The 26298-nt window shown below is 51.4% G+C and overlaps 1 protein-coding gene and 1 long non-coding RNA gene across 2 annotated transcripts; one reads left to right on the top strand and one right to left on the bottom strand.

Annotated features, from left to right (window-relative positions):
- Positions 1–14952, top strand: LOC115650642. Its single transcript, XR_004000147.1, has 2 exons — positions 1–42; positions 14761–14952. It is a non-coding gene; the product is annotated as an uncharacterized LOC115650642 (long non-coding RNA).
- On the bottom strand, positions 3277–26273 carry DDB1 (damage specific DNA binding protein 1). The gene is made up of 27 exons (XM_030560869.1): positions 26119–26273; positions 25481–25629; positions 25202–25318; positions 21940–22161; positions 17921–18035; positions 17710–17807; positions 16032–16190; positions 15466–15549; positions 14447–14563; positions 13819–13921; positions 13521–13596; positions 13331–13439; positions 12963–13141; positions 12708–12871; positions 12505–12612; positions 11793–12000; positions 11159–11254; positions 10724–10835; positions 9916–10039; positions 9374–9538; positions 8765–8859; positions 8441–8611; positions 7516–7625; positions 7104–7273; positions 6238–6340; positions 4209–4332; positions 3277–4015 (listed from the first exon to the last, which is right to left on the bottom strand). Exons 1-27 carry the CDS (start codon positions 26177–26179, stop codon positions 3932–3934), a joined length of 3423 nt encoding a protein of 1140 aa, XP_030416729.1. The 5' UTR covers positions 26180–26273; the 3' UTR covers positions 3277–3931.
- Positions 26274–26298: the final 25 nt, after the last annotated feature.

Genomic DNA, 26298 nt, shown 5'->3' with positions numbered 1-26298 from the left:
GGGGAAGTCGCAGCTGTCGATCCCGCGCCGTGAGGACAGGAGGTAAGTCGAAATAAGATACTTCGACTTCAGCTATGCTATTCACATAGCTGAAGTTGCGTATCTTACATCGACCCCACCCCCTAGTGTAGACCAGGCCTTTGTTTCTCCAGGCTCAAGTGCCTCTGTTGGGTAACTGGGGACAGGTCCTGCTGTGTAATCAAATCTTGGTGGGTGTATAAGTGATCAGGAATGGTTAACCACTCTCAGACAGCCTGGATCACAGCCAAGGTGCAGTATAGGGGGCAGGCGGAGTGAAGTAGCAGGTTCTAAACCACTGCAGGAGCTGGGCTATCAGAATAGACAGGAACAAAGATCTGATGAGTTTGCCATCACTTACAGCCACCAGAGTAGATAGGACCAAGGGTCTGATGCAGTGTGGCACCAGATCAGATACCGGACTAGAAAGAATCGCTGGTCTAATCCAGAGTGGTGAGAGCTAGAATTAGGGTGACCAGATGTCCCAGTTTTATAGGGACAGTCCTGATTTTTGAGTTTTTTTCTTATAGAGGCTATTATCCTGCACCCCCTGGCCCGATTTTTCACATTTGCTGTTTGGTCACCCTAGCTCGAATACTAATCTGGAGGGGACAAGCAGGCTGAACTTGCAAGGACTCCTATGTTCCAAAGAGTCACTTTATAATATTAGAGATACCAGGTGTGTGAGCTAATATCTTTTATTGGACCTTTTGTTGGTGAAAGAGAAACTTTTGAGCTTACACAGAGCTCTTCTTCAGGGCTGGGAAAGGTACTCAGCATCACAGCTAAATAGAAGGTGACACAGATTGTTTAACACAAGGACATAGGCGACAGGTATATAGGCAGGGATAGGCTGTGCCTTCCCAAACAGCCTACCATGGCCCTACCCACACTCCGCCCCCAAAGCCAGGTGCCCTTCCTGCAGTTTCCACTCTGCGTTAGATGGCCTGCCTCCAGCAGGGAATCAGGCGGCTGGTGCGGGCACTGCAGCAGCACTGCCCAGCCTCCCAGAGCTGGCCACAGCACCTGAAGCACCAGGGCTAGGGCCTCACCTCCCCAGCAGCCTGGCACTGGGGCTGCCATGGGGGTTCTCTGGACTCCAGTCGGATCACCGGCCACCCATGCATACGGAGTTCACGTTACAAAGAACCATTGAAGGTGAAGTTGGCAGTTAACACCTATGCAGTTACAGGACAAAAATGGGGGTTAGTGGGCTGTAGAGTGTTGTAATGAGCCATAAATGCAGCGTCTTCACTGAGTCCACGATTTTTAGTGTCTAGCAAAGTTATAAATGTAAGCTCCCAGGTTCATCCTTCAAAGGCGTTGTGAAAATTTCCTTTGAGGGTGAGGACAGAGGGGTCAGTCACGGAGAGATTGCTTTGTGAAAGGCGTTCGCTGATGGGAAAGATTGTGTTTTTGTCTTTTATCATTTTCCTGTGTGAGTTCACACGTGTGTGAGTCACCTGTATCAGGGTAACACCTACAGCGCCAGAGATCACGGTCCCAAAGTGCAGCGTGCTGCACATACCCATAGTAAGAGAGAGTCCCTGCCCACACACTAATAGCGAAGACAGACAAATGGAGAAAGGAAGGATCGTTATCCCCATTTTACAGGCAGGGAACTGTGATCCAGAGAGACTAAGTAACTGGGCTGAGGTTACATGAGCAGTCAGTGGAGTGGAACCCAGGCCTGCCAAGCCCCAGCCAGTGCTGTAACCACTAGACCATCCTGTCCTCTGCAGAATAACTTTTGCCCAATGGATTATTTTATTAGCTCAGGGGAGAAACACTGACTGCTCTGCTGCCTGACCCACACTCCTCCAGATCTGCTGTCACCCATTTCCCATGGGAGATACTAACAGCAGAGTCCCTGGCCTCACACTCCTGCCAATGTGCAAAGGGGTACTGGAGCACAATGGACCAGCCTCCACGCCACACTGAGCCGCACACAGTTCATTATTTCATTCACAAGCAACAAGACTGGAGGGAGATGGGCTGCTGTGAAAGCAGTTCAGTTTGATAGACAAAGCTATTATCTCAGCCACATGGTGACCCACAGTAAGGTGCTGGGGTGAATCTACAGAGGAGACAATGCAAAGTGAGCCAGGACTAGGTTAGGGCAGGAGTTCTGGCACCCTCCTCTGAAGCATCTGCTGCTGGCCACTATCAAAGAAAGGAATGCTGGTCTAAGCCAATCTGATGAGTTGTTCCTAACTGCAGAGATATTTACACTTGCTCATGCTACTGGGAATTGTTGGCAAAGCTTCCAAGCTGGGGAGGACTGCCCTTTCTGGCATCTTGTCATGGGAATACACTGCTCCTCTGCCCCCCTGGCAGCAGACTGAACCCGAGAAATTCATCTCACACAGCTTGGCATGAGACAGCCAGAACAGCAAGCCAAGAGGCAGGGCAGGTGGGAAGCCCCTTAATAGATGCAAAAAGGTGATGGTGAAGCTGTCCTTTTAATTCTATAAAAAAAACATCCAGGGATTCATTGTCAAAAATCAGGGGTTCTCAAACTGGAGGTTGGGACCTCTCAGGGGGTCACGAGCTGTCAGCCTCCACTCCAAACCCCACTTTGTCTCCAGCATTTATAATGGTGTTAAATATATAAACAAGTGTTTCTAATTTATGGGGTGGAGGGGGTCACTCTCAGAGGCCTGCTATGTGACAGGGGTCACCAGTACAATAGTTTGAGAACCACTGGTCAAGATCATTCCCATGGTAACCTTAACTCTGCTCTGCAGAGGGGATGGACACATTCCAGAAGGTTTCCAGGTCTTACTTTTCCCTTGAGTATTTGGGTAACGTTGGAGCACCATACGTTTAGGTACATGCCTAGACCTGTTAGAGAAGCATGCAAAGTAATGCCTTCAAAGCACTCTGCACGAGGCAAAGCCCACATTCCTCAGTACGGAGACAAGTCTGAGATGACTGTCTCCAAAGTGCACACACAGAAGAATGCATCTGGAAAGGTCCTCACCTCCTTCCCCAGAATCTGATCAAGCCACTCAGCTGTTCAGCTCTGTCCAACTTCCCCTGCAGACTGTGTGTGAGCTGAGATAACCAAGGGGAAGCCCAAAGGATCATTGCTGGACAAAGCTCAAAGCAATGGAGAACAGGGATGTGGAGTGAGAGTTCCCTGTGGAGCACAGCAAGGATATGGCTCCTGTAGCAATAGCCCACAGAGCAGGGAGGGCACAGCACTACAAATCAGCCCTGTGGCAGAACAGAGGGACAAGAAGAAGGAGCCAGACCTTTCCTCTTGGACTCTACTTTATTTGGTAAAACTCAAACCAAACCACAGAGATTTCACTTTCCAGACCCTTCCTCCCTGAGCACGCCACAAATCCTGTGGAGAGAGAGAGGCCTTCTCTACCCTTTGAGCTTCACCACCCAGACTAACAGGGCACGTCCAAAAGCCAGCCCGGTATCTCCCCCATCTTCCCAGCACCAGAGAAAAGGCTCCAGCCCATCCTCATTACAGAGGCAGAAGGGGGTGCAGGAGGCTTCCACTTCAAAACACACTGAATCAAAAAAAAACAAACAAAAAGATACTAAAGACAACAGTGAACGAGTGAGCCACAGGGGAAGTCCAGGCAGGGGTGACCCTTCAGCCAAGCGCTAGTAGTTACCCAATGGGAGCAATCAGCCATGACCAGTCCTGGGTTGGGAGCCGAGGTCCACAGGATTGGTGAACCCAAGCAGGAAATGACATGACACCAAGCCAAAATCACATCCCCAAGTCCCTAGCGAGATGGCTTCAGTTCAGAGGTTCTCCCCTTCCACCCGGGAAAATAATCGCAGCCTCTGGTGTCATAGTGCAACTGGCTAGGGACCCCCTGGCTGCAGGTGGAAAGAGACTCCATATTCTACCATGGAGGAAGATGCTAGGAGATGAGTCCGAATCCTATTAATGGATCCGGGTCAGCTCCTCCACGATCTTTATCAGGTCATCCACGGTGGCCTCTCTCTTCATGCCACTGCCATCGTCAATCTGCAACAAGGGACAGAGGTGTTACAGTAGCATGACTGGGGAAAGAGGAGGAACACAGCTCCTATAGAAGCACCCCTGCATGGACCAGGGTGAAGGAGTGCCATTCAAAAGACTAGTACCAGAGAACAGTTTCCCAAGATCCTCTGCTGCACACCTGGAACTGACCAATTCTCACACCTGGACCCCATCTCACCTGTAGGTTTGCTACCACCTCCTGCATTTTGGGCCGGCTGATGTCCAGGAAGCTTTCAATCAAGTCACCGTCAATGAACCCTGTGGCTGGCTCTGTCTTGCGCTCAGTGTGAAATGATCTCCAGGTGCAAGCAAGAGTCAAGGAGCAAAACCCACTTAAACTGCATCATCCTTGGACTCCCTTAAACACCACTCAGAACAAAACTCCACCCCCAGGCATGCACAGCAGCTTCACTGGACACACTGCCCTGCTTCCCACACATACATGCTACATCCATGACCAGTGCAGCATTTGATTTACATCACAGCCCAGTATTTGAGCGAGAGAGAGACTGTGAGCTCTTTGGGGCAAGGACTGTGTGCCAAGCTCAGTGGAGTCCCTGACCCCGACTGCAAAACAACACATACGCTGCCGGATTCATCCTGCTACTCTGCAGAGCAGCTCACAACATTCCCCCTACCCACTGGTAGAGTCCCTAGGGCAGTGATCTCCAACCTTTTTTATACACAAGATCACTTTTTGAACTTAAGATCAACCCAGAATCTACCTCACCCCTTCCCCAAGGCCCCTTCCCTTTCCCAAGGCCCCAGCCCGCTCACTCCATTCTCCCCTCCCTCTGTCGCTCGCTCTCCCCCACCCTCACTCACTTTCACCAGGCTGGGGCAGGGGGTTGGCATGCGGGAGGAGCTGCAGGCTCTGGGCTGGGTCCAAGGGGCTCGAACTGTGGGAGAGGGCTCCAGGCTGAGCTGGGGCAGAGGGTTGGGGCGTAAGCTCTGGGAGGGTGTTTGGGTGCAGGCATCATATGGTCACACTGCACCTAATCTTGTAGAATCCACTGGACATTTCATGAGTTTTACTTTTTATTAGTGTCATTTGTGAATTATAGATCCAAAATCCTTCAGGGATTGCCACAAATCAGTATAACATTCTCAACTGTTGGGTGTGCATTGGCTGAGCCTGGGGCAGTGGGTTGGGGTGCAGGAGGGGTGGGCTCTTGGGAGGAGTTTGGGTGCAGATAATGGCTCTGGGCTGGGGCAGGGTGTTGGGCTGTGGGGTCTGGGAGGGGGCTCTGCGCTAGGGTGCGAGGTGGGGTGCAAGGTGCATGCTCCAGCCAGGAGGCGCTTACCACAGGTGGCTCCCAGTCAGCAGCGCAGCGGGGATCAGGCAGGCTGTCTGCCTGCCATGGCCCCATGCCGCTCCCAGAAGCAGCAGGAGCCCGGGTGGTGGGAGAATTTATGGAAGTTCACCAGATCTTTGTGTACTTGTGACCTACTGTGGTGAGCTCTGATCACTTAGACATGGTGTCCCTGGCACCTTGAGCTTTGGCACCAATACCCTAGGGCAGTGGTCACCAACCTGTCGATCGTGATCAACTGGTCGATCCTGGAGCCTCAGCCAGTCGATCGCAATTTTGGGGGAGGGAGGCAGAGGATCTCCATGCACTGCCTGTGCCTGCAAGTGCCATCCCCGCAGCTCCCATTGGCCGGTTGCTGAGGATGGTGCTCGAGGCAGCGCACGATGCCACCTCCCCTCTCCCTTCCCCCAGGGGCCACAGAGACATGCCAACAGTCAGCCGCTTCCAGGAGTGGCATGGGGCCACGGCAGGCAGGCAGCCTCTGAGCCGAGCTGCGCCGGTGGACTTTTAGCAGCCCGGAAATTGCGATCAGCTGGCTGAGGCTCCAGGATCAACCAGTTGATCGTGATTGACTGGTTGGTGATCAAGCTCAAAGTGCCAGGGACACCATGTCCAAGTGATCAGAGCCCACCACAGTGGGTCACAGTTACACAAAGATGTGGTGAACTTCCATAAATTCTCCCACCACCCGGGCTCCTGGAAGTCACTCTAGGCTTTGGCTCATCAATTCATGAGTCAGCATTCTAGCACTTGCTTTGTCAGCCTCTATCCCACTCATGGCACAGCCTAACATAGCCACAGTTTAGGTGACTGCCACTGTAAAGGCACCTTCCTTGCTAAGCTCCTAGATCTGCTCGAGAAGGGGGCACAGAGCAGGAGGATGGGGAAGGATATAAGGAGTGCTCGATCTTGCCCACACTCTTGATGACTTTATTGAGTCTGTTCTGCATATCCAGCAGGAGGTTGTACCAGCTTTCTGACAGTGATGTCACCAGCCCTGCAAGAGAGGAGAGGGCATTAGGGGCAGGGCTGGATGCAGCAGTTTCCTGGCAACTCTTGGACCACACTGTTGGAGCATCCAGCAGGCTGGGAATAGCAGGCTCTTGCCTGGCAATTAATGAGTAGAGATGGTCACAAGCGCTCCCCCCACCCAGGAAATGTAAATGGAAGTGAAAAAAATCATTCTCTTGCATATTTTCCACAGAAAACTTCATTTTTCAACAAAAATTCAAACCCAGAAAGATTAAATCCAGAAAAGCTGGTGCCTCTCGGGAGCTGTGGTTCAGGTACCTTATGTTCCCATTCAATGTAGGCCAGGCTCCCTGATGGGACTACATCTCCCATGATGCACCACAATGTCCCCTCTTGGAGAGGGATGGCAGCACATCATAGGACACGTAGGAAGGCTGGGGAGCCCAGCCAAGGACAGCGAGTGGGAACATGAGGAAACTACAACTCACATGAGGCACCGCAGCAGCATTTCTAAACAAAAAATTCTATTTTTTTTTCAGCAGAAGTATTTTAATTGCCCCCAAAAAATCAATATTTGCTGGTGAGAGCAGACACTGTGCAAATATTTTAAATTTTTCATCAAAAACCAATCTGCCCAGCCCAACTAATGGCTCCAGGAGGGCTCTGCTATCAAATCCACTTTAGGAACTTCCTTTCAAAGCCCATGTTAGTGCCTCCTCCAGGATCTGAGATCTCACACAACAGCCCTCAAAGCAGGGCAAGAGGCAGCCGCAGAGCTCTCCCCTTACCGATCATTCCGTTGACCGTGCCAAAGAGCACTGAGCCTTGTGTTGGTGTGGAGGTCTCGCCCAGGTTCTGCATGACCAGGGAGCCATGGCAGAACACGTTGACAAACTCCCCCAGGTGGAACAGCCCCACTTCCTGCAAGTGCTGGCGCTCCTCGTCAGTTGTGGCAGCGCTGAAATGCAAGGACCCTGGTAGGCAACGGGGTGAGAACACAGAGCAGAGGCACCAGAGACATGTCCCGCTGCTCACAAGCACACTCCCCATCCCAGTACTCTGAGCTAACACATGCACCTCCCCACAGTCACATTCCACACACAGAAGAAAGGCAAGTCCTGCCAGCTAACACCCACCTGAAAGGAAGGGGATGATAGGATGTACACCCCACCATCACCATCATGCCCAGAGCCTGCTTACCTGTCCTTCTGGCACACAAATAGGTTAAAAGCATTCTCTGCTCCCAGGAAGTTGTCATCGTCCAAGATCTCCACGGCACTCATCCAGTTTGGGTTGAAGTCTCGAGCAATCTTAAAGGGGATGACAAACACTAGGGGAGATCAGGCCCTACTGTGAGCCCCCAAGGTGATATCCTCATGAAGCCACCCTGCCCCACCCAACACCAAGGTTACAATGGTATGGGGGGATCCCACCCAGCTCTCTGAGTGATGAAGTCAGGTGGAAGGAGAAAGCGCCAGCCCATGTCAGAACTAGTGGAAGGAGGTCTGCACATTCACAAGGCCCCTTGGAGGAGCAGCAGGACAGCACAAACTCCAAACAGTTGATGGGATCATGATCCCATTTCCCCAGGAGAGGGACTCTGTGCCAGTTTCCTGCAGAAGTGGCTCTTTCTGGAGGAGCCTAGGAAGGTGGGGCCTTTGGATGAAAAGGCAGACTGATCCCTGGGAGGACTACACCAGAGAGCCAGCTACCCCAGCAGCACATTCCCTACCCCGAGAACATAACAAGGATCCTGGCAGGGCAACCCATGTTGCTTGTGAGGGGGGCTGGTCTCTCATCAGGACCCCTTGTACTATCAACCCTGCATCCCACCACAGGAAGCCAAGACAACCCACCTCCTGGCCCCATGGCAGGCACTGAACCAGATCCCCCAGCAGCCTGTCTCACAGGAGCCCACAGAGATCTGCCAATGAGTGGCTTCAGTAGATCCTGTTCTTAGGGACACTGTGCCTCAAAGGGAAACCCAGCTCTGTTGGCTCTCCTCTGGACAAACTGCCCTCTCCTCACCCCACAAGCTGCTCTCCCTTTCCTGAAAGCCCCTTGCTGTACCATAGGATGGAGACCCCCATCCTTTGGATTACCCTGGGTGGAAGAGTATCAATACCTCCTCAAAGTTACCCTCCATGGGCTTGTAGGCAAGAAGCAGGACAGAGCGCATCAGATCTCCAACCAGGATGAAGTCCCCCTTGGTCTTCACGTAGAGAGCCATGATATTATTGTAGTGGTTACACTCTGTGCGTAGCTCCTTCTCTGCTGTCCACTCATACAGACGCACCTGAGGGAACAGACTTGAACCAGGGCCAGCACAGAAATGCGAGAGGGACACAGCAGCCCAGAATAGCCCAGCACACCAGAGCTCTAGAGCTCTTTCAATCTCGTGGCTGAGCCGCCTCTTGCCTGGGATATCCAGGGCCTTGCTGGAGCTTACCGTGCTGTTGATGCTGGCTAGGAGCTTTCCGTTGAACTCCACCATGGAATACACAGCCCCTTTCACTTCCTTCTCAGCCAGACTCTGCAGTTTCCCTGGAACACATCAATAGACTCTTTGGTTACCCTCTGTGTCCCTCAAGAGCAGCTACAAGACCCTCTGTGGAACCCAAACAAGATGCTCTATTCAAGGCTGTTCTCTCCCTAGAAAGGCTAAGTCCATTTCTCAGCCAGTCTGTGGGCAACTGCAGGCCCAGTGACAGTAGCGGAAGGACGTGAGCGGTAAAACTGGAAAGACCATGGGATTCAGACTCTGGTTCCAGAAGGAAGTTAGGGTGAAGGATTACTGTGTCCTAATGGGAGATGGGGAGAAGTTACCATAATTTGGAGGTTGGTTCGCAGCAGAGCAAAAGCCCCCCAAGCAGCAGGCACAAGCTTTCTCATGGACAACTGGCAACCATCTGTCAGCAGGCCTGTGAGGGAAGCCAAAGTGCCTGTTGCGGTGATGTCCATTCCCAATCCTCTGGGATTAGGTGGTGACCTCCCTCGGATGATTGGAGTGCTTCCAGGAGAAGGACCTGGTACAGGAACTCAACCTTCTCCCTCTTACCATCTGAGTAGTGGAAGACTACAATGCGACCCTGTTTGGGCTCAGCCTCCTCAGGATACACCATGGCCGTGCCCACGATGAAGTACGTGTTGGGGTCCTTGCCCAGCTTGCAGGAGACCAGGCTTAGGGCGTATTCATTCTGCAGGAACTGGTGAGCGTGGAGCACTGGGCATAGGAAAGATAAAAGCAATTGGGTTGTGACCAAGAGCCCCCTCCCCCCGCTTTCATGCTACTGGACCAGCCTATCATAAGGAATTAAGAGCCTGCTCCATGTGCCCAAGTGACAGAGCCAAGAGCTGTCCTGGAAAGCCCCTCTTTTCCAGCCTGTGCTTCCGCTTAATATAACTCCCTTGGCCTTACACCCAGCCCTCCTCCAGGAGTCCCTATCCTTTTGCCTTTCCTTCTGATAAAGCCTCTTTTTCACAGAACTGCTGGTCTCATCCATGACCCTTTGCCACATGTGCATTGCAAGGGAAAGTTTTCAGCACGTGAGTTGGGCCCCCTCCTGGGGGCAGGAAGAAGGGAGTATTTGGGGCTGGTACCTTCAAAGGTGTGCTGGTCTATGATGAGTAGATTGTGCACCTCCACCTCCTCTCCGAAGGATGTCTCGTGCGGGGCGGTGCTGCTGGAAAACAGCTTGCTGGAGCTGACGCTGCTGGACAGGGCCTGGGACAGAGAGCGAGCGATCACACCCTCAAGCTACTCGCAGCGGCCTAGCACACTGGGAGAGCAGAGAGGCTGAATGAGAGAGAAAGCTGGAAATACAGGGCAGGGATAAGAAGATGAATGAGATCCCAGACATGCCTCTTGGCCAAATGGACCACTGATGTGAGGGAACATTTCTTCCCATGGGAAAATCCAGATGCAGTTGCTCAGGGGCACATTAGCACATTAGATTCTCCCTCAGAGAGTCTTCTGAAGCCAGACTGATGGAACAGCAGAACAGAATTCAGGCTAAGGAACACACAGAATGATAAGATGGAAGTTTCCATGGCAGCTTCTGAGAGGCCCTTTGTCTCAGCCATGGAGAAAAGTAAACATCCCAGGATGGATCAGCCATCCCATCTAATGAGCAATCTGAATGGTAAGGCTGAGAGAAAAGGGGAACATGTAACAAGGGAAGCCGCAGAGTCTGCTAGAGATAAAAAGATTCAAGAGTCTAAGACAAGAGTCCCACCCTCCCTCCTTCCCAGACTGCCATGGGGTAGGGCAGTGGGGTCCACGTACTCAACCTTGGGATGACAAGAAAAATATGTATCGCCATTTGGCTTGAAGAGTCACGTTTCCAACAGCTGCTTATCCAGCAGCCCAGCTCTTAAGCCCACATGCCTTCCCAGAGCTTCCTCTAACCTGGGTGCTGGCACTGGGTCTCAGTGCAGTGGTGCCCCCACTGGCATCCTGCACCTCAATGCGACTCGAAAGCACGCCAAAGCACTGAGAAACCTCCTGGTAGCAGATCTTCCTGCAGAATAAACAGAGCAAGCTGTGTGGGCAAGGACTCCTCAGGGGGAGGGGAGAGAGCATAGTTGAGGCTAAAGAGAACACAGAGGCTCCTGGGACACTAGGCTGTTACATTGCTCAATTCCCAGACATTTCTTTGCTACAGTCCCCAGGCTGCTCTCAAGAGTGCCAGCCACCAATCTCATTGATTCATCCATCTCACCACTTCCATACACCAGTGGAAAGGTGGGGCGGCTCCTCTTTGGAGAATGACGAGCTGTGCCATTGTCCTTCCCCACTCATACACAGGGTGCAGACCCAGAAACTGAACACCCCGCTGCTCACCTGGGTGACTCATAGAGGGGAACCGTGCGGATGTGAAGCTTCTGGATCTCGTCGATGGTGCCGATTGTCAGAGTGCTATTGTTGGCCAATGCCAGACTGTAAAGAAAGGAGACTGTCAGTGACCAGGCGCCGAGAGAGGAAGCCACTGACTCCAGGGCTCTGAATAGCTAGGATGCTGGGAGAATAGCCAGACTAACATACCACCGATCTCATGATTCTAAGGGTTACTGGGACCCAGCCAGCGCGGGAAAACCCAATGCCAGTATATGGGGAGGGACAAAGTAAGCGATGGCAAGTGTCTTCTCGTTCAACACCATAAGGGCAGCAAAAGAGCTGGACTGATTGTGCAAGTGAGGAACAGGAGCGAGTCTGATAGCATCTAGGAGGAGGGTTTCCCTTTCCCATTCTCCATGCAGCTGCAAGCTGGCCTGTAGGTATAGTGCTCACTGAACATGCCATCACCTTCCACCTTCTTGTCAGCCAGGCCTGAGCAAGGAAGGCACGTGGGGGCGTTGTGCCCTTCAGACACTAGATCAGGTAGAAGGATGTAGCTGAGAATCCTCAAGACATGCTGCTCCTTACCTCACCTGGGCCAGTGCAGAGTCCCCTCTGGCATGTGGGGGAGCGTGCTCACCTGTCAGGGTAGCCATCCGAGTTGAGGGGACACATGTAGTTCACCTCCTTGAGGTTGACGTTGGAGAAGACCAGCTTGTGGTTACTGCTGTAGATCACAGTGGGGCGGTCAGAGCAGGCAAAGACATTGGTCGTGGAGAGTGAACGGAATGTCCTCAGGACAGTGGGCTGGGTGCCCAGCGTCACTTTCTTACGGTCGCTCAGCAAACCTATAGTAAGGGAGCAGCAGTGTTAGGAGCTGCCCAACCAAAGGGGATAGTAGCTTTTGGAAGAGTGGGATCAAGCAGCAAGGCACACTGGCTGGAGGCCAGAGGCCACATGGAGGCCAGAGGCACTGTGCTGTCAGCAGAGGGTGGCTGTCAAAGGGTCTGACACAAAAAGCCACCTCATGTCCCCTCCAGGAGAGGGAAGAGTAGCTCTCCCTCGAAAAGCAGGCAAGGGCTGATCCCCCTCCTGTAGCACGAATCCTGATTACATCAAGTATCTGAACAGAACCTGCCCATCAAACTCTCTAGGGATGTCAGGGTTGTTACAAACTGGTGAGATCCCTGCCCTGTCGGGGAGTGGCTTGACCAGGATGGAGAGGGGTGGGGCCATCATGCCATGGAGCCCAGCCCATCTGGGATCAGAGAGAGGATTCAGAAGGGGGAGAAAGGGCATCTGATCAGTCTTGTCCGCTTTAAAAACCAGAGTAGGAGGGGCCATGTACCTACCCGTCTCAATGCTAAGCCCAAAGTAGAAGAGAGCCCCATCTCCCAGGGCGCAGAGGAGATAGTGGCTGCTCTCAAAGGTGGTCATCAGAATGGAGCGGGGAATGATCTCTGTGGGAGTGGGAAAAAAGAGAAGTCCCCATTAAGTGTCACACACAGCTTTGTTCACTGCTCCCAGTACAGAATGCCCCACAAGCAGCACCTACCTCCTCCCAGCATCTCCTTGTGCAGCAGCTCAAACGAGGGCAGCTTTAGGATGCGGGCTGAAATGTCAGTCCAGAGGCCGATGGCACACAGAGGGGACATGCCATTAGAGTCCCCCAGTGGGGTGATATCCAGGCAGGCCACCTCATGCTCCATCTCTGTGCAGCTGGCAGGCAGGCAGGAAGGAAGGAAATGGACAGGTCAATAACCAGGCTGGGGGCCAGAGGAACCAGACAGGGCAAGGGGATCACACCCACCTTATTTGCCTGAGCTCCTGGGGCTGGATCTCCAGGTAGTAGAGTGCTCGCCCCACAGCCACCACCACCTGGCTGCTGTTACAGGAAGCCACGCTAATGTTCTTCCCCTTGGGCTCTTTCCATTCACTCACCAGGGCTTTGGGCTCCTGAGTGACCAGTCGCACGGAGGCAGAGGTGATCTGGAGAAGCAGGAAACACTCCAGCTCAGACGCAGGGCACATTCACCCTCAATGACACTCAGCCCAGGTGGAACTCTGCCACCATCCCCATTTCTGGGAGCACATTCTGTAGGCCTCCTCCCATGATACCTCACAGCCCTTTCCATTCCAGTCAGAAGCCCCCTCCTCTCTCACTGGCTTAACCAGTACCTGGATCAGTTGCTGATGGGCCACATTGCCACAGAAGAAGGTTTGCTGATCATCCACAAATCCTGTCAACTCAGTTTCCTCCACTTCCTCCCCGTTTAACATCAGAACCCTACAAGAGGGAGAGAACTCTTCAACTAGGTGCACAGCACACAGCCCAGAGCCTGCCCCAGCATTAATCCCAGAGCCTTACCTGGTCTGGCCTACAAAGGACAGCACCAACGTGTTGTCGGTTTCACGATGTGAATCTGACCTCAGGGGCCATAGGCCTGCAAAGGGAAAGAGCCCACTATTACTCAGAGTAAACATCTCATCAAAAAAACTTAGGGAGATGCCCCTTGACACACCCCATACCCCTGCCCAGGCTGCATGCAGGACATGTCCCCCAGTTCCCTCTGAAGCTGTGGGTCACAACCACATAGGCTTGTAGAACAGGCTGACAGAGCTGAAGGCTGGCACGTATGCTCTGCGCTCCCAATGGATTTATGAACCTTTAATCCCTGGCAGGTCGATGCTGGCGTGTTCGTGAATCCCAATCCCGTTCCGGATGATCCTCAGGGAGCCCTCCTTAAAAGCACCAGAGCACGTGACCAGCTAGAGAGAGCAGATACCCATTAACATTCCTCCAATTCCTCCCAGCTAAGGTCTTGGGGTAGGGAGGGTATGCGGGGACATCTCCTCCCACTATGAGAAGAGGCATTCAGGTAAGGGTCTTGGTAGATGGAAGGGGTCTGGTGTCCCCTACGTCCCAAAGGAAGTTCTTTGGAGGTGGCTCATCACCCTTTCCCCATCCCCGAGTCTGATCCTCCAGAGCAGTCTCATGGGAGGCCTAATCTTCCCTTATGAGAAGGGACCCACGGGAAGCACCCACCCTAAGACCTCTGCTTTACACTCAGCACCTTTCCTCAATGGATTTCAAAGCACCACCATTCGCTGCTCCCAACACAGAATACCCCACAAGCAGTACCTCCAGCATTTCTTTGTGCAGCAGCTCAAATAAGGGTAGCTTGGATGCCCAGCATGGACCACAGTCTATTCCCCCTTTGCAGCGGGCATGCCCCCGTCTGGAGCAGATGCACTCAGCACTAACAAAGGGAAGGCAGAGCCATTAATTATTACCTGCCCTTGACCCTGTCTCTCCAGATCCACCACACACATGTCCACGATGGGGCCCAGGTTGGTGAAGGTTTCCATGGCCACTACATAGGAGCCTTGTTCATTGCTGTCCACGCTGAGCTGTGAACACAAAGTCATTAGCTCCCAAAGTAAATGCAGGGAGCACCCAGAGGTAGACAGCAGGTGGGGAGGGATCTGAGCTGTTAGCAGATATTAAACTCCCATAATGCTTTGTACATAAGTCCCAGAACACTGTGGGGCACGAATCAAAGTGCTGGTATTCTGTATCTATACACCCAAATGTTCTCTGTACACAGGTTGAACCTTAGTGTGTGACCAAAAGTGATGGAATGTGTGTAATCTCTTGCTATGATCCTGTCAACCCACAGAAAAAGTCATCAGATGTCTAGGAAACCAAGAAGAGAGACCACTTGTGACTGATGAAAGATATTTGTTACTGCAGATGTTTCTTGTGATTGATAAGATAATAAACTATAGAGATGTTTTTATTTCATCAGGATTTGCTTGTTGTCAGAGACATTTTCTGAAATAATAACTTGGTTAAAATACCTATGGGCTTATCAATCACGTATCCTGAAATATCATAAAGGAAATTTACAAGTAATTAGGCTGTTGAAAAAGAAATTCCTTTGTCTCTCTTTGGAAAGACCCATGGCACATAAGGAGCTGAGGCTTTGAGACTTAGTTGAGAATGAAACAAGAACATTTCTGCAGATCAGTTTGGTAATGTACAGCCTTCCTTTCTGTATTCGGTAATGTGCTATATCAATCCTTAACTAATAATCTGATTAATAAATACCGACTGAGCCTGTTTATTCGACCTCTTATCAATAACAGAACCGAACCTCCAGCAAACAGAGCAGAGAGGCCTGTGAGAGGCAATGGGAAGCAAGTCAGAGGCTCCCCTGACCCATCCACACCTCTTGGGATCCAGCAGGGAGGGGAAAGGTGAACAAATGTGGCTGCAGATAGAACTAGAACAAGAGAGGGCTTCTTCTCACCTTCACGAGCTGGGAGTCCCCAAGCCGAGAGCCGACAAAGACAACACCATTATCTAGGTAGGTCAGGCACTCTGCAATGGATGTCTAGATGAGGAGACAGATGGACCAGTAGGTTAGGAGGAAAGAGGCCTGTAGCAGATACACAATTCAAGCCCACTGGAAAGCCCCAAGCCAGAGGTGGGCCCCCTACCCTGAAAACACAAATCCCAAACTCCAGCTCCACGGGAAAGCCCCTGGAAGGCGGTTGATATCCATAGCCTGAAGGAAAATCCTTTTAGAGAACCGCCAAAGAGTACATGCTCCCTTAAATGACAGACCAAAGCACCAGCTCCAATGCAACCTGTGAAGGTGGGGACGCTAGCAAAGGACCCACACTTGGTCAGTCCCACACACATCCTGGTGTCTCAGGAGGTTCGGAGCTATGAAAATAGCAGGGAATTAAATCCCACCCCATCCCAGTGGAGACTCGCTTCCCTCCATTTAAAGTCCCTGAGCTGTGCTTGCAGCTCATGAACTCCCCAGGCAGAGACCACACATGGCAAAGCAGCAAGGGGGAAGAGTGCTACCTCTCCAAGCAGCTCCACACGCAGGTCCTTCAGGCTGACCGTGCCATCCATCTGCTCTTCCTTCTCCAGAAGCAGCATAAAAAGACGGCCCTCCATATCCCCCAGGAGATAACGGGACCCATTGGGATCCACACGGTTGTGGCACACGATTGTACTTTGCTGCAGGCAGAGAAAGAGGTCGGAGTTACTGGGCCCCCTAGCTTGGTGTCCAGCTCCCAGCAGCCGCCAATGCCGGATGTGTCAGAAGAGTGAATATACCCACAATGCACCTGGCCAACAGTACAATCCTGTGCGAGGTGCTGAAATCCCCCAAACCTTGTGGCAATCTGCTCGCTCCTTGGGCCAGTGATTTGACTCCCCGCTGATTATATTGTGCCAGTGACTATATGTGAGTCTGTGGTGGAACTTCCCCATTATTAACTACTCAGAACTGTCTCAGGAATTACAGGTCAGGCTAAAACTTCTTAAGCCCATTCTCAGCTCAGGAGCAACCCCCTCAGAAACCCTCATCCTGCTGACTGAACACACTCAGCAGATAAATTGTCCCGATGCTGTTTTGGGCCCAGATAGCTGCATGCCGGCTTTGTCTCAGGACTCTGAACAAGTGGTTTTCTGAGTGACAGATGCTGCCCAGCTTCTGGTCAAGACATTTGGTTTGGGATTTAATGGCATGCTCCTGCAGCCCTTACCCAAACAAATCTCCCTTGACTTTCAGGGCAGATGTGTCTGTGCTAGGGCTGCAGGCCAAGGCCCAGAGAGACTCCCAGGCAGCATGTTACTTTTCTTACTAATGCAGCACACATCAAAGCATGGGCCTCCAAAGAGCCTGAGCTGACAGCCTGTTAGACACTCAAGCCATGATGCCTGTATCTATTTCCCAGAGATCTATTGCCACATTCTAGCCTATTGTTGTCTCAGCCTTCAAATGATCTTCTCATCATATCTCTGCTTTTCTTTCAGTCTAACACAGTCACTCCCCTTGTTGCCTCTGTGATCTAGTTGATGCTTCCTGTACAACTTGCACCCAGGAATCATACCCCTCTGATTAGGATCAAATCCCCTGGCTCAGACACCCCAACTGGCTCCCCTCTTCCCAAACCAAGCATTTCCTCACACAGAGTGTTGTATTCAAGCTTCAGATCTTTCACTGCTACAGATCCTACCTTTGCTGTGAGTTTCATTCAGCTACATCTCTGCTTTGGCTTGAACCAATGCCCGAATCTCACAGTACCACCTAATGTATTTCTTTCTCTGAGGCCCCAGAGCCCCAGCAGGCTTTTGGCTTTACTGCATTCTACCCAGCACTCAAAGCAGAGAGGAGCCCCACCCATATGTGGCTATAAGGGGACCAGGCACACGCCTTGTTCAACACAGAACACGTCCCTCAAGTGTCCGAAGGCAGGGATCAACAACTGTACCAGACACCCATTCATGCACCCAAAGGCCATATCCCTACATTGTCACATGGGAGTAGAGGAGTCCCATCCCACAGGTATGCAAGGGGGAGAGAGTAGTTTAAAATCCCAGCCTGGAGACTCCTTAGTGCAGGTAGGCCTTAGAATTTACTACACGCAGTACCTAGGCACAACATGGAAACTGAAGTGCAAGGGAGCCAGGCTCCAAGGGCAGCTGTATCCATGACCCTAGGGATCAGCATTCTAGAAAGAAACTCTCTCACCTTTATGATTGGTGGGGCTATAGCCAGATATTTATCGCCATTGTGGTAGGTGATGGACTCTTGCCCAATGATGATAGCTCCTCCAAAAGGCTCAGGCACTGCAGAAAGGGAGAATGCAGACAGCCTCGTTAGAGAGTACCTGTAACAAGGGTGAAGCATCACCACTGAAGCAAGATGTAGTAGGTAAGATCTTCTATAAAGAAGAACTGACCTGCAATTACCATGGACGCTTCGGCTTCTACATTCTCCTGTTTCCAGGGACCCTTGTTGAATTCCTTCTCTCGCAGGGATACCTCGTACGTTTTGACATGGCGGCCCTGGGGATCCTGCAGAAAGAGAAGCAACAGAAATCACTGCAGCAGGCAGACAGAGGTGTGTGTGTGATCATGAACATAGTGAGATTACTTGCAGAGTAATAAGGAGGGTGCAGGGCCGTAATGTCTGATTAGGGGCCTAAAAACAGCAGGGAGCATGGAGTCTGACCCTCCACAACCAGTATCATGTTAGAGTGGAAATGTTTAAGCAATGCCCTCATCACATTATCTGATTCTCTCAAATATAATATAATTTTCTACAACCTTAGCTGCATGTGCATGCAATACCTTCTAGAGCTGTGCTACTTGACATGCCCAGAAGGCAATGAAAATACAGACTGTCTTGTTATATTTCACTATTTTCTTTGTCACAGTTTCTCTATCCTGACAGTCTTTTTAAAGTCGTCTCTTCTCTCATGATATTTATGACAACACCCACTATTTGCACTGCAGTAGCGTCTGGAGTCCCAATCATGGATCAGTCTATTGTACTAGGTCAGAGGTAGGCAACCTATGGCACATGTGCCAAAGGCGGCACGCGAGCTGACTTTCAATGGCACTCACATTGCCCAGGTCCTGGTCACCGGGCTGGGGAGCTCTGCATTTTAATTTAATTTTAAATGAAGCTTCTTAAACATTTTAAAAGCCTTGTTTACTTTATATATAACAATAGTTTATATATTACAGACTTAGAGAAAGAGACCTTCTAAAAATATTAAAATGTATTACTGGCACGCAAAATCTTAAAATAAAGTGAATAAATGAAGACTCGGCACACCACTGCTGAAAGGCTGCCGACCCCTGTACTAGGTGCCGTACAAACACACAATAAAAACAGCACCTGTCCCAAAGAGTTACAGTATAATAATTTGAGAGACAACAGGTGGATACAACAAATGGAAGAGCACATGGTAACAATGAGATGATACTGGCTAGCATAAAAAGCAGTGGTCTCAGCAGACCCACTCTCTGACCATTATCCAGTTTATCCATGGACTCTGCTCTTCTATTCAGCCAGCAGGGCAGCCTTCCACAGATGCAGTTTAGGAGATCAGGCAGTTAACTATCAACCTAATCTAGCTACAAACATGCAAGCTAGTGTGACAGGCAGCATGCTGACTGAAACACCACAGGGACTGAACCAGGGACCTCCAAAGTTAAAATTGACCCAGAGACTCATGCTCTGAGCAGCGGGGGCTGTAACAAACTCATATCCCCTGTGGATCAGGCACAGAGAGGGTCATGTAACACACACTGACTAATGTCTATTTGACACACAGAATAGTGCTCTGTACTATCAGGTTACAGAAAACCCACACAGCACTATTATTTCAAAACTGTATGGGATCCAGGAACTACAGACTGTATTGTAACGATGCAGGTGCCCAAATGGGCAGAGTTAAGGTTGTAAGCATGGTTCTATTATGAAAAATGCCTTTTTTTTTTTTTTTTTTGGTCAAAGGGCACTGTTAGGCTCTCTGTGTACTCTGTCCTGGCAATTTTCAGATCCAATCAATAGTTTCTAAGGAAAAGATTTTTACAAACTGCCTGCTCTGCAAAGTCAAAGTTAAGCTGGGTTCTTTCTGGCTCACGTTTCAACAAAGATTATGCAGCTGGAACTTAAATCACTCAGTTGGCAATGCTCTAACTCAAGTCGCGTGAGCTGGATTCTCTTCTGATTGTGCTGGCAAACCAGTGTCAACCAGAGTAAAGAGCAGTAAAAACTTAAGTTTATCAGTAAAGCAAGAAGCAATTACAAGGAATACAAATGGGGAATAGATCTGATTATTGTTAAAACAGCGGCTTTACAGTTTTTCAGAGTAAAAATGCATTTTAACTCTGGCATTTCTGGACCAATTTGAGTCCTTTCAACTGGGATGTTTTCTTAACAGTCTTTTTTATGTAATTTTATTCATATTTGTGGTATCTGCCTTTGGCATTAAAAAAAAGAAAAAGGACACCCACCAACATTTAAGAACATGCACTGCAATTCTGTTCAGTCCAAATTCTCTGATTAGGATTAATAAATTTAGCGAGAATTAGACACGAAAAATAAACTTGGAAACCTCTCCCCACCTATATGCACACAATGCAGAGAGACAGCAACCAAACCAAATGTTTTATGTCAGAATTAATGAGTCAGACAGAATGCGCATCTCACTCTGCTGCAAGGGCAAAATTTACTGTGCTGCATTAAGTGTTTTTTGGCAGACACAAATCAAACCAACCCTCCCTTCTTATACCAGGACTGTTTATTATAATCAGGGCATTCATAGCATCACTCTTAATCAGAAATGTTTACAACTTCTAGGTCTGTGGAAACAAAGCCCTGTTTTGCTATTGTGTATATGAAAGACCAAAGTCCCCTTATCTCTGCTGCTTTGGTAGAAAGAGGCACGTTGTGAGTACAAACCTGGAATTCCTGAGTTCTTACCCAGGCTCTGACATGGACTCTATGAGCTTGGTCAAGTCACCGCCACTCTCTGCCTCAGTTTCCCCACCAGCACAATAGGGGTAATGCTTTCCTAATCTCACAGGGGTAATTTGCGCTTTAGAGAGTGTTGTGTAAAGGCCATTATTTATACTTATTGGCTTTAAGGAAGCCACAAACATCCCAAACTGGGTGCAATGGTTACACAAACCCCATTGCTGTAGCATGTGTAAGTTTTATGGAGCACAGATATAATAAAAGTATTTCAGGCAAATGTCATGATGGAAGGGTTCAAAATCACTGTGGTTACATGGACATGCCCTGAAGAGGTCATCGCTAAAGATGAGGAGGAAGCTCAGCTCCCTTGGCCTCTCTGCTCAGACTGCTCAGACCCTGGCCTCTCTGCTCAGACTGCCAACAATTAGCACACTGTGGCCTAGCAGACAGACCACTGGACTGGGAGTCAGGAGACATGGGTTCCATTCCCAGTTCTGACACAGACAGGGCATCTCTGTCACGTCTCTACTATGTGTCTCAGGTTTACCATCTGTAAAATGGAGATAATCTTACTGACCTCCTTTGTAAAGTGTGCAGATCTACTGATGAAATGCACATTAGAAAAGCTAGATTATTATTATTATTATTACTTGTGCTCATGACTTTTATGTGATCTAGCCATTAAGAACTAACCTGAAGCTACCAAACTCATTTCACCCAGGCACCAAGAAGCCACCAGACAGCAATGATTTTCAGTCAGTATCTATCTGCCTGAGCAAGATTTGCACTGGCAATGTCAAGACAGAGGGCTCCATGTCCTCTCACCAATTTTCTCATTCAGCCAGCCCACAGGAGTTGGTTTGTTTAGAGATGTGTAAGTGGAGATTTAACAGTGCTCAGAAATGTTCCCTTTGGGAGACTATCCCAACAGTAAGACAGGCTTGGGGTCCCTACAGAAATGAAAAGTAGCCCTAAACAATAGCTGAACAGGATTTACTGACTCCTCGCAACAACTGAGAAGGAGGCAGATCAGGGCCCAACATCACCTTCTATAAAGAAATAGCCAGAGCCTGTAAACCCAACCTGAGCTCACCTCAACCTACCCAATGCATGCTGAGAGACATTTCTGCTAACCATTTAATGAGAAATAGTCACATCTAAAGCACCAGTCATCCAAGAATCTCAATGCTCCTAAAGAGGGAAGACTTGACCTCCCAGGGAGTGCTAATACCCATGTGGCACAGACAGAGAAAGTGAGGCAGAGAGAGGTGAGGTGGCTTTCCCTAGGTCACACAGTCAGTCGAGTCCTGACTCCCAGCCTCTTGCTCTAACCACTAGACCACAATGCTGCTTAGCATAGGTTCTAGGACAGCATAAATGACTTGGACAATTACAAGGACATTCAGGGGCTCCAACTCACACCAGCACTGCCCAATGATTTCCAATATTCTCCATTCAGGGACAACTCAAGGAAGTCACGCAGGGTACCTGGTAAACAAAGCAGATGGTAGGAGCCTGGCAGCCATAGAGGAACTTGACATCGATGACCTGCAGCTCCTCCAGGCGGATGTTAAAGGCCTTTAACTCTTTGTTGTCCCTGTCCAGAGGAATGACCTTGAAGAGGCCATCATAGAGCCGCAATCCAATCATCCGACATTCTGGGTCAATGATGCCAATTATACCCGTTTCTGAGGGCCGACCAATGCGATCCTGGGAGAGAAGAGACTACTATTAGAAAGAGACCCAAACAAAGAAGCAAGAGAACACTCAGTGAGGTCAAGAGACAAGGTCAACATCCCACAGTTGAGAATGGATTTCCTGCAATCTATTTAATAGGCTTTAGCATATTATCCAGCAAGCAAAAGGTGACTTGGGTATTCCATGTCCAAAGTGGATGTCCTTTCCACCAATGAGCCATGACATCCTTCAGAGATAAACAGCCAGCCTCAATAACTGGACTCTTAGTTTCCTGTAGCACAAACACTTCACAGTCTCTTTTCCAGGGAGGCAACATGGCTTAGTAGATAGAGCACTGAACAGGGACACACAAGACCAGGGGTCAGCAACCTATGAGATGTGTGACAAAGACGGCACGTGAGCCGATTTTTAATGGCACGCTGCTGCCTGCCAGGACTCCAGCATGCCATTAAAAATCCTGCCCTGCCCAGCCCGGCCCGCTCTCCTCTGCCCTCCGCTCCCCTCGCGGGGGAAGGGAGCAAAAGCATAGGCATGTCCACAGGGTGGGCAAATGGCCCCACTCTCCCGGCGTGGCAAGCCGCAGGGTCCGCGCTCCAAGGCCGGAGCGCCCGGCCAACCGCAGCAAGCTGCCAGCCCCTTCCCCACATCCTCCCCTCCCCTGGAGCCCTGCCACTGCGCGCGCAGCGCTCCGGGGGCCAGGGCTGCATGCTCCTGCGGGGCAGTGTTTGGCTCCGCGGAGAGGCAGACACACTCCCTGCTCAATCGGAGCCCTGCCAGAGCACTCTGAGGGGTGGGGCTGCACAATTCCATGGGGCAGGTGTCTGGCTCTGCTTGGAGCCTCATGGTAAGGGGTTCCGGAGCTGGAGGGGTTGGATAAGGGGTGGGGGCAGTCAGGGGACAAAGGGCAGGGTGGGTTGGATGGAGGTGGGATCCCGGGTGAGGTGGTCAGTGGCGGGGGGGGTTCTGGAGGGGGCAGTCAGGGAGCAGGGGGGTTTGGATGGGGCATGGGAGTCCCAGTGTCTGTCAGGGGACAGGGGGGGTGGATAGGGGTCAGGGCAGTCAGGGGCCAGGAAGGAAGGAGGGTCCGGGGGGGGGCAGTTAGGGTGGGATGTCTCTGGAGGGGGTGCTCAGGGGACAAGGAGGTGGGGGGGTTGGATGGGTCATGAGTTCTGGGGGTCCTGTCAGAAGGCAGGGAGCAGCTGGATAACCATGGGAGTCCTGGTGGTCTGTCCGGGGGTGGGGGCGTGGATAAGGGTCGAGGCAGTCAGGGGACAGGTAGGGGGTAGGGTCCAGTCAAGGGACAAGGAGCAGAGAGGCTTAGATAGTGGGTAGGGTCCTGGGGAGCAGTTAGGGGCAGGAGTTCCAGGAGGGGGTAGTCAGGGGACAAGGAGTGGAGGGGGTTGGGAGTTCTTAGGGAGGCAGTCACCCAGCCCTCTGCCCTGAGCCCTGACCCCCCCGCTCACACACATCCAGCCCTCTGCCCTGAGCCCCACACTCCTGCACACCCCCCAGCTCTGAGCCCTATACCTCCCTCATACAAACCCAGCCCTCTGCTTGACTCCTTCACACACACCCCAAAACCCCAGCCCTGACTCTGGTACCCCCACACATACCCAGCCCCACCTCTGCCCTGACAGCTGCACTCCCCTCACATGCCCCCAGCCCTCACTCTTGCACCCCCCCACGTACCCAGCCCCTCTACACCCCATCCATCCGCCACATCCCCATCCCCACCCCCACCCTGAGCACCAAATGGGAGCTCCTGTACCTCCTCCCCACATACACATTCCCACCTGCGCCCCTCGCATCAAATGGGAGCTGCCCAGGTAAGTGCCCAACACCCAAACCTCCTGCCCCAACCCTGAGCCCCCTCCCTCATTCTAGCTCCTGGCCAGACCCTTAACCCCCAGCCCTGTGCTCAGTGCACTCCCACCCTCACCTCAGTGCAGAGAGAGGAAGAGAATGGCCAGAACCAGGGAGAAGGTAGGTACCTACTGTATGTGGGCAGGGCCAGGATCCCAGACTGGCAGCGGGCTGAGCGGATCCGGCAGCCGGGATCCCAGCTGGCAGGAGCCGATGGATGAAACCAGCGCTCAGCCCACTGCCGGTGTGGGGTCCCGGCCGCTGGCCCTGCACAGCCTGCTGCCAGTCTGTGGTTCTGGCTGCCGGACCCTTGCCAGCTGGGGTCCAGGCTGCAGGCCCTGCTCAGCCTGCTGCTGGCGTAGGCGAACAGAACTCCAGACCACCAGCAGGCTGAGCAGGCTGGCAGCGTAAGATCAACATTTTAATTTAATTTTAAATGAAGCTTCTTAAAAATTTTGAAAACCTTGTTTATTTTACAATACAACACTAATTTAGTTATATAATAAATAGATTTATAAAGAGAAACCTTCAAAAAAACTTTAAAATATATTACCGGCACACAAAACCTTAAAGTAGAGTGAATAAATGAAGACTTGGCACACCACTTCTGAAAGGTTGCCGACCCCTGCACAAGACCTGTGTTTTAATCCTGTGTCTGCTTGGGTGGCTCAGACATGTCACCAACTTGTGCCTCAGTTTCCCCATCAGTAAAATGACAATAATGATGCTTACCTCTTTTATAAAGCACTTTGAGATCTATAGATTAAAAAAAAAAACTATCTGAGACCTAGGTATTATCTGTAGCTCTCTTAGCACATTACAGGTAGCAAAACTGTGGCACACAAAAGCATCGTGGCCAAGGACATGCTCAGCAACTTACTAGCAGATCAAATCTCCTAACATCCAGTCTTGTGCTCAATCCATTGCATCACAGCTGCCAATTATACTTCAAGATTTGAAAACAGATGAAAGGTGCTTTGGCTTGAAAACTGGTGAGGAGGGTTTTGTCTGAATACTAGTGTAAGAGACCAGACACAGACACAGAGTCAGTTGTAGAATCAGGACCCTAGGTTGCAAGCTCCACAAGGCAGAAACTTGTAATTATAGTTTGTCTATGCCAACAGCAAAATAAAACCAGCATTCACAAAGGGAACCCACCAGCCTTTACCGCATTGCCCACCCAACTTACCTGCACGTTGCCATGGGCTCGGGTGATGATATCAATGCTCTCACCACTTTGCTTGTACTCAAGGATACAGGCATTATATTTGGCTGTCAGGATGAACAGCAGGTCCTTACTCTCCCCCTAGGAAGAAGGAACACGCTTTCAGGAAAACTCCATACAAAGGAAACCCATCCAAACTCCTGGCACCAAATCAGAACGAATTTCACTCCTCACTCCACAATCTCATCCCTTCAGCACCCCAGTCGGCACCATACCCCACCCACCACCAGGCACCACGCTCACCTTTGGGTGGAAAAGCTCCATGACTGCGATCTTGCCATACATGCCCACCTCCTTGACGGGCCGCAGCCCCTCTGCCGTGACCACATAGATCTCAAGGCGGGTGTTCTTCGCTATCAGCAGGTTCAGGTCCTCCGAGGAAGTGAAGTGCCCTGTGAGATAAAGTATCACAAGGCTGCAAACCAAGGGAGCGAGCCAGCAGCTCTGTCTCCCCAGAGGGGCTCACACTACACCTCAAGCACCCTGCTTATTCCCTCAGCACCCTGCTCACCCCCTTAACCCCACTTGCTCCCCTAGCACCCTGATTGCACTCCACCCCGGGACCCCCAGAACGGGACCCCTGTTCACTCACCCCCCCCCCACACACTGACTGCCCCCCATCCTCCCACTGCCTCCCCACTCGCCAGCCCGTCACTCTGTTCGCCACCCACCGACCAGCCGCCCGCACCCTCACCCTCACGCGGCGCCCCAGTTCCCCGCCCCCCAGGCAGTAGCCGCACTAAGACCCGCTCCCCACGAGCAGCGGCCAAGGCCCCGCTGTCACCCCCGCCCCCCTCGGGCTCTTCCCAGCCCGGGCTCCGGCCTCAGCCCCAGCCAACTCCTACCCCCCCCGGCCCCTCACCCCCCCGCGCGGCCGGTACCGGTGACGCAGCCGTTCACGGCCGTTGGCTTCTGGGCCGTCACCACGTAGTTGTAGGACATGGCGGGGGAGGGGCGGCCGAAGAAACACAGAGAGCGAGGCCCGCGCAGCCCTCACCGCCGCCTCCCGCACCAGCGAGATACCGTCACCAGAGCGCCGCCGCCGCGCGGGGCACCACGGG

Source organism: Gopherus evgoodei, chromosome 4 (genome assembly GCF_007399415.2).
Source record: "Gopherus evgoodei ecotype Sinaloan lineage chromosome 4, rGopEvg1_v1.p, whole genome shotgun sequence".
Taxonomy (NCBI): Eukaryota; Metazoa; Chordata; order Testudines; family Testudinidae; genus Gopherus; species Gopherus evgoodei.
Note: the sequence above shows the minus strand (reverse complement) of the source record. Positions and strands in the feature narration are given on the sequence as shown.